This window comes from Gallus gallus, chromosome 11 (assembly GCF_016699485.2).
Source record: "Gallus gallus isolate bGalGal1 chromosome 11, bGalGal1.mat.broiler.GRCg7b, whole genome shotgun sequence".
In the NCBI taxonomy this organism is placed as follows: Eukaryota; Metazoa; Chordata; class Aves; order Galliformes; family Phasianidae; genus Gallus; species Gallus gallus.
Genome location: NC_052542.1, coordinates 9654760 through 9663081, shown reverse-complemented (window position 1 = coordinate 9663081; position 8322 = coordinate 9654760). Strand labels below are relative to the sequence as shown.

Sequence of the window (8322 nt, the reverse complement as noted above, 5' to 3'; positions counted from 1 at the left end):
CCCCGCACCGCCCCGCCTTGGCCACGCGGGGTCCTTCCCGAGCGCCAAAAGGAGTTTCTTTCCCCACAGAGCCCGGCGCAGCCTGACAGCCGTGCGGGGCGCTGTGTGGGTGTAGGCAGTGCTTTGAGGTGCTGCGTGGTGACTTTGGCAATTAATAACGCTAAATAAAGACAAACGCTGGACACAGTGCCCATCCAGCTACGGCGTCCTACCGCCTCGTCACCACAACACGGCGGTTCTCGGGTGCCTCCACGCTCAGGCAGGGAAAAGGGCAGCAGAAATCTGTGAGGCAGCTTTTATCTAAAGTCGAAGCACAGAGCAACCTCCTGGAGTCAGCGTGAACGGAGGAGACGCGGATTTAACGTGGATTGGGGCTGACAGGCAGCCAAACCTGGGCGAGGGCACTGCCGTAAGGGCTCCTGCCAAGCAGCCAGCAGTGGCAGTCAGTGCGGGGTCTTCGCGTTCACTCCTGTGAGAGGCACCGCACAAGGAAGGATATTCAACATGTTTTATATAAAGACCACATCAGAACAAACAAATATCCATCGGTTATGACCTAAGCGTTCAAAACCGACATTCTTATTTTGCCATTCCCCGCGGCCGTCTGTTGGAAACTCATTTATCAGCTGTGATTCGTTTGATTTCTCAACCTCACAGTTTTCCACCAGACTCAGATCCACACCAGGTTTTATAACGAGAAAAAAAAATTAATCAACACGAAAGCACAACAAATGCACACCACTTCATTCTGCGCAGTGCTTTCATGTTCCATTCAGAACTTCTGCGAGCAGAGATCTCCAGTTCATTGAATTCCTTAGAACTAAATCACAACGCAGCTGTAAGGGACTGCTGCACCTCACAGGTAAGACCTCTGTAAGCTCAGTGGTGTGCTCTCTAATCCAGCCTTTGTGCTGGTTTGTATGCACAGAACTGGTTTCTTCCGAAGTGAAACCACCCCAGTTTCATGTGGTTTCAGGTTTCCATAGGAAATATTTACACAGTTGTATGCAAATAGAGGGTACTCAGTTATTTACGTCTAGGATTGGCTCAAAAACAACGCACTAGAAGCCACAGGCATTTATCTACCTGCACTGACCTCTCTCATCATTACTAATTAGTAAGCAGTTATCCTAGAGCACATAGTGGCAAAATGAGTTGTTAGCACGGTTGCTTTTTTCTCTTTGTTTGGGAAATAATTGTCCCTAAACAGCCCAGTCTGAGGGATTTGGATGCACATCCTTAAATAAACCTTTTTTTTTTTTTTTTTTTGCACAGAGTTAACAGAAAATCTTTGGAGTGTTTTGTCTGCTAAGTTCAAAGAGATCAGGTAATCAAATCTTGAAGGGTTGTTTTTTTTCTTCCCTTTAAAGTTCTTATCAGACGAGGAACACTTTTGCATCACAGTGGTATTTCCTTTCCAAGGTAAACTCTGTCTCCAATTTACAGTTGTTAAAGCAGGTGGCATTTACTACCTGTAGCTGTTAAAAAAGACGATGCCAATGACTTTCAGTAATGGTAATGCAACTACAATGTTGGTAGGTTTGGATAGTTTATGTTTGAAACACGTATTTTTTAAGAGTGAATTGAGTGGTGAAAAAAAAAAGCAGCATTTTAAAATGAAAACTCAAAGCCAGTATGCATAAAGCTAAATTTGGGCCCCTATCCTACAGATGGAGATCAGGTTTTATTTTCTAATATGTTTTCAGCATCTGTTTTTGAGTTAGTTCATCAAGGAGGGGACCACAAACATTACTTCCCATATCCCTTGTAATGTTCTGTATTCTTTAACAGGAGTCCCTCAAATAGATAAGTTATTATTGGTTAGTTTTAAGTTGAGTCACTGCTACTACAGACTGAGACCAGCATAATCCATGTACAAACGTAGAAAACAAAATCTTTATTCTTCTACAAATTATATATATATAAAAAAAAACATTAAAAACAGAGGAGAATATATAAGAACAAGAAGTTCAAAACAGAATATTAAATAGACTATGTATCTACTATTCAAAACAGGGCAAGAGACACACGACTTCACCGCTGATTTATCTTGGGTCAGTGGGAATAATATTCATCCCTAATATCCATCCTAACAGCACACGGCTGTGTATCATCTCAGGAAACAGATACAGGAAGTACAAACCCTGAGGTGTTAAGCTTCTACAAAGTGCTTGTTTTAATTTTCCAAAGAATGAACAAACAACGACAACAGAAGAGATAATGCACATGGTCCTCTACAACTGTAAAGTTTCAGACCGTCAGGGATGCTGACAAAATCTTTTTTGCTCTCAGAAGAATATTTAATATTTAATATGAAACATGAATATTTAATATTCCAAGCCAACAACTGAAGGAGCAATAAATAGCTATGTGATCTGTCCAGAATTCAAGAATCTACCTTGACAAACAGCATGTGTTTGAAGCATTCCTCTCTCTTCATACAGTATCATTCTGATGTGCTTCTGCTGATAAGCCTCCCTGTCTGTCTGAGACAAAAGCTGCTTTTGAAGCACCTGTTACCACACTGTAGCCACAATGTTTGTAGTCACAAGAGAAATAAAAAGTTTGCTTCCCACAGAGTAGTATTGTTCTTACAAAGTCAGATCAGATTCATATCTTCAGTGTATAACTGCAGTGTATAACTGCATCAACACAAGTCGCAGCAGGAAATTAATTTCCCAAATTGAGACCATTTCCTATTGGCCAAAGAGAAGTATAAGGACTAAAAGAAGGACTGGAATTTCATATATTCACTTGTTTGGGTTTTTTTTTTTTTTTTTTTTTTTTTTTTTTGTTTGTTTTGTTTTAAGATGAGGGAGGGCAAGGACAGGACTGACTGAGCAGGCAGAATTACACAGACATGATAGAAACATGGTACATAACATCTATGTATATATATACCATCACATATATGTATGCATTTATGTATACTACTGTGTGTCTGTGGTAAGGCTATTCCAATTCTGACCTCTCTCTCACCTTGACTTCTGAGGGACAAAAACTGGGACAACTCAAGCTCTGCCTTTCAATGCCTGTTTTCAATGCAGTCATTGTTTGCTTCACCTGGCTGGTTTATCTGTGAGAATGCAGAAAGCCTGAAGCACGGAGTTCTGGAAAACAAAGAGAGAGATTTGATGCAGAGATAACATCAACTGCTCACAGCTTCAGTATTTTAGGCACAACACACTGATTTTCACTGGATGCAAATCCTTGAGTATCTGGTAAAAGATGCTTTCTCAGAGACAGCGCCATGTCCTGTGCACCAGTTTGCTGAATTAGGTCTCTTAAGATTACAGAAACCAACCAAACATCTGCCTCTGTGGATCTCTTTTTCTGAGTGCATGAGTTAGCGATTCCCAGCCTGTTATTGCTCAATCCCTACAATGCAGGAAACCAAACCCTCTGATTAATACAATTGTGAGAAACTGAGAAAGTCTGTGGTGTGAACCCACCTCTATTTCAGACTTCTAATAGCAACCAAAGAGCTCCTGGAAACAAGTTATTTAACCAAGCGGTTCCAAGAGTAGGGACATATTTTCTGAGATAAATCAGTTTTTGGAACATTCTACACTGCAATTTACATTCCAGGGTCATGGAGTGCTCCTACCCCATCATTACATAGCTCAATCCTAACTACTGAGACCATGCAATCAGCATGTCTTCTGAAAAAAATCATATTCACTAAGAGGAGCACTCTGTAGAAAGGCAAAACTTGCTGAGACTTACTTAGAAATAAGAGATAAATCCTGACACAGTCATGAAGTACTCTTATCAAAGCGAAGGCAAGGCACAGTCTAATCTGGCAGTTCTGAGGGTGTTGGAAGATATTCTCAGGGTGCTCACCATGGGGGAGGAAGCCTGTAAGAGCTATCTCAGGTTCTTGAATTTGCTGGAGAAGTTCACTGTGTGTAACGCTGCTGACTTTGTTTGATTCCAAGTATCCACCAGCAACTGAGAAAGGCTGCAGTCTGCAGTCTGTCACCGAGATATGCTACAAGTAAGTTATCTTCAGTGCCATTCTCTGCAGAAACTTATGCATATTTGTGTTTTACACACACCGCAGTCATAGTCACTTGTCTCACTGTTAACCATCTGACCCTTTAACCAGGCTACAAACTCTTAGGACTCTGTTTGGAGTAATAGCTATACCCTTCATGTTAGATCCACTTTCAGTAAACCCAGTAGAAGCAGTGCTGTGCTGACTGCCTGATTGTTTCGGCACAGCCTATGCTGACAATTTGCTAATTTGTCTCTCATTGCTACTAACTTCAACCACGTACTGGAGATTTACACTCATTTGGCAAGATTTTTTCAAATATTTTTCTTTCTCAGGTCAGTACGTTTTCTAACAGTGGAAAAAATATTATTAAACATGTTCCCACTATTTAAAAAGATTGAGGGAAGTTAATTTACTTTCCCATTTTAACCTATTTCTACTTTAACATACCAATTGCTGTGTGGATCCAGTATCTTTAGAATTAGTGGGGAAAAAAAAAGTAAAAGGTAGTGCCTTTTACCGTTCTTCCAGTATGGTGCCTGGAAGAACAAAATTCAACCGACCTCAAGAGAGCCAACATGGTGCCTCTGGATCCCCATTTCTGACCTGCTGACTCTTGTGCTCCTCCTTCTAACAGCAGCAGGCACAGCTCAGGCACAGCGCTCTGCACAGCTCCCTGCAGACACCCATGCTTTCAAAGGGAGCTTTGGGAATTCGGGATGTAATTCCAAAGATATTTCCCTTTGATAGAGAAAAGTTGTCTTTGCAGACACCTTCCTGGCTCCTGAAGATTACGGCTACAGAAAGACAGAAACCAGAAGACAGGATACGTTTGCTAATAATCACTTGAAAAGCACTTTGATGGTTAACATCCTTGCGTGGAAGCCCACGGAACTGTAGCTTAGGCCTGGGTAGCAATAGCAGCCGATACTGCCCATTTCCTTACTCGGGTGTCCAACAGAAACATGTGCAGAACCGGTTGCACAGCGGAATTTTTTGAAGACCTGACGTTCGCGCTGTGAACACGGCAGATTTGTGCACGTCTCAGGCTGACCCCAAAGACATTTCCCGTCCGTCCCTGGGCCGCTGCCACCCCGGTCGGGGCCCGGGCCCTGCGGCGCTCCCCGGCTCAGCTCGGTGAGCCGTCCCCACGCGGAGCCCGGAGCCCACCCGGCGCGGTGCCGGGAGGCCGAGGCCGCCCCTCCCTGAGACGGGCACCGATCGCGGCGCCGCCGGCGGCCCCGGGGACACGGGGGCCAACCGGGGTGACTGCTCTGGCACGGGGACGGGAGGAGGCCGGAGGAAGCGACAGAAGGCGAGCGGTGCCTGGGGGTCCCGGCCGGACCTCGCCACGCCTCAAGGCAGCACGGGCCGAGGAGGAGCCCCACGCTCGTCAGCCACCGCCCGCGTCTCGGCCTCGCTCTGCCACGCCGGGACTGCTCGGCCGCGGAGACTCCACGGCGAGCCCGAGCCGTAAGGCGAGTGGCCGCGCGGGGCCGACCGGCCGGAGCAGCGAGAGGCACGGCCGCGGGGCGGAGCAGCTGCTCCCCGCCTGCCGGGGGTGGAGCCGGGCGGCGCCGTGGGGCAGCGCCGACATTTCCCGTAGGGTCGCGGCTCCCCACAGCAGCTCCGCGGAGGACGGCTCTCTCGGTCGGAGATGATGGACGCCCTGCCGGCCCGCGGCTGCCCGGAGGATGACTGCTACTTTCGGAAGGTGAGCGGCGGGCGGAGCCCCGGGGCTCAGGTGGGCTCCGGAGCTGCCGGCACCATCCCGGGTCTCGGCCGCCCGCACCGCCCGATCTGAGGCGGTTCCGCTGTCCCCGGGCCGGGCTCGCGCGCACCTCCACACGAGGAGCCCGGTTCCGCCTGGCGGCTCTTCTGCCTTTCTGTCCTGTTCGTGCCTCTCTCCGGCTCCTCGCTCGCTCTCGAGTAATCGCCGCGTGTACCTGTCGGAAGCTTACTCGAGTGAGGCGGCGAAGTTAACAGACTCGTTAGGAAGCCTTTAATAAACATCTGCCCTCATTACTTCTCAGACGATGTGGGCGGTTTGTGCCATGCCCGGGCTCTCTCGGCACGGCGGCAATTACCGCTCTGCGCGGCCGCCGGCGCTGCCCGGGGCGCTCCCCTCGCGGCCCGCCGGATCCCCGCGCCTGCAGAAGCGCCGGGGATGGGCACCGCCGCACGGGGGGCCGGGCAGGCTGAGGTGAAACTTCACGTCTTGTCCGGTTTCTTCATTTGAGTAATCGTCCTAGAGTATCGGGTGAGTAATCGCTTAGCAGTCCCGAGCAGGAAATCTGGAGTATGGCAAAGCTGTAATCGTTCAGAGTTCTCGCAGCTACGCTCTGTAGCACCAGGTGCTGTGGGCTGCCGCTGTACTTGATGTGTTAGCAGAGCCTGGCAAGCTTAGAGAAAGTCAGACTTGTTAAGTTAGATATGGGTTGTCCGTTCCTCTTGTTTGCCTTGTTGTGGTCTGGCTGGAGCCTGATGGCCGAGCTGTGCGCTGTAAGCAGTGGGAGGCATACTCTGCACTCAGGCCGGCCATAGGATGGGGTCCTTTCCAGGTACAGCACTGTACATTACAAATAAGGTCTCATAAACAGCATCAGATCAGAGCCAACTCCATGTGCTGAAGAGTTACAAAGCTGTTCCAATATGAAAATACTCGAAGACAGATCTTACACCTCATTATGAGCATCTTCCCCACTTTTCAATCGCTTATCATAAATGGGTGCAAAATGGACAGAAATGCAATGTAAAATCTGGATGAGCTGAGGCTGCAGTGGCACCTTTTTCTCTGTTCACTCAGGAGATCTTTGAAAGGCTCCTCTGGCTCCTCTTTCTGTACCATTAGTACAGTTCTAAGCGTCAGATCAGGTTAGAAGCCGAAAGCCTTCTGTCCCTAGAAGTTAAATGCAAACAGAAAGCCAGTATTCCTTGTTAGACATTAGTTGAATGGTCTCAAAGATCAGAGCTTTTATTCTAAGTAGATTCCGGAGAAGAAAACAAGCAAACAAAAAGAAAAAGCTGGAATCCCAAACAGACTCACCCTGTGAACCCGAAGTGATACTGGATAGAATGTCCTTTCTTTGGACCTTACCTGTTCATTTTAATGGTATGCTAGGTGGCTTCGTGTAACAAACTGGTTATTGAGCTAGTCATGTGTGGCCATGGGCTCCCCCCGCCTCCCCACAGTCCCTTTGCATTGTTTTCTGTTCCCTTAAAAAAAGTAATTGCTCTTTTCATTCCCTGGAAGAATCTGAGGGTTGTTCTACTTGTTCTGCTGGTGCAGAAACATGCCGGTTCCCAAAGCCATTGTGTGTGTTTTGAGATGAAAACACTCATTTAGTTGACCTTTTTGATGCATAAGTTGCAGAGCAAGGTGAAAATACTTTGTGTCAGGACTGCTCCTAAAAGGGCTCCCAAGCATTCTGTATGCAATGACGTTGTTTTCTATACTGTAGAGGACTATTTTACATAGACACTGAGATCTTAATATTGATAAAATTAAGTGGTTCATATAATATTCATTTGTTCTAGACTTCTGATATATTCTTGTGATAAGTGGATTGCTGTGGGAAGTTTGCTCAAAGCTGACACAGTGCCCTTTTGCAGCCTTCAATACAACATACCAGGCAATAACCCTCACTGTACCCAAGATGCAAGATGTAAGAACTTATTTCCTAAAGTCTTATTTATTTTCTTTAGGGAGGAGGCTCTGTAAAACCATGACTGGATTTGTGTAAAGGGTAACAGGCAGAAATGGTGAAACAGAAATACAATCCTGTTTCCTTCTTTCACTCCTGTTGCCACACTAGGAAGTGTGACAGCCAAGTCAGTCCCAGGCCCAGATGGGATGGCTGGCAGGTTCTGCTGGTAACTTCCAGTGCAGCCCTCGGGCTCTCTTCCTCCATTCATTCCCAGCTGCAGCAGCAGCAGCAGCTCTGTGTCCATTCTCTCCTTTCTCTTCATAGCAAAGGCCCCATATCTTTGCATATGCAAACTGCGATTTTCCTTAAACCAATGACTTTCTTTGAGCTGGTTCTGAAGACCATACCCCTCCCCCCCCCCTTTTTTCCTTTTATAATACCTAGTTTAAAAATAATTATGCAACCATACAGGGTATACACAACTCCCATCAGTATTGACACTGTTCTCTTCCCCTTGCATCTCCCATGAGAAAAGGGAGCCTCTTCAATGATCCTGGAAAGGATATGGCAGGGTGGAAGGGGCACCCTACTTGGGCTTTCCATCAAAGAGGAGATGGAGGTTCTCTCTGGAAGTTTGTTTGTGGTTTTTTTTTTTCTTTCTGGGAATATAACGCCTAA

General features: G+C 46.8%; 2 protein-coding genes and 1 long non-coding RNA gene across 3 annotated transcripts in view; 2 read left to right on the top strand and 1 right to left on the bottom strand.

The window, feature by feature from the left end:
* Positions 1 to 61: 61 nt before the first annotated feature.
* On the top strand, positions 62 to 2575 carry LOC121111705. Its single transcript, XR_005863066.2, has 3 exons — positions 62 to 862; positions 1276 to 1327; positions 2017 to 2575. It is a non-coding gene; the product is annotated as an uncharacterized LOC121111705 (long non-coding RNA).
* FAAP24 (Fanconi anemia core complex associated protein 24) overlaps positions 1875 to 8322 on the bottom strand; it is a 56614-nt gene continuing 50166 nt past the window's right edge. Inside the window, exon 8 of the mRNA XM_046899468.1 lies at positions 1875 to 6896. The gene's annotated coding sequence lies outside the window, so the exon portion shown is untranslated. The remainder of the gene's footprint in view (positions 6897 to 8322) is intronic.
* Positions 5590 to 8322, top strand: part of RHPN2 (rhophilin Rho GTPase binding protein 2) — a 25959-nt gene continuing 23226 nt past the window's right edge. Inside the window, exon 1 of the mRNA XM_414133.8 lies at positions 5590 to 5711. Within this exon, the coding sequence (XP_414133.2) occupies positions 5655 to 5711 (57 nt within the window). The 5' untranslated portion in view covers positions 5590 to 5654. The remainder of the gene's footprint in view (positions 5712 to 8322) is intronic.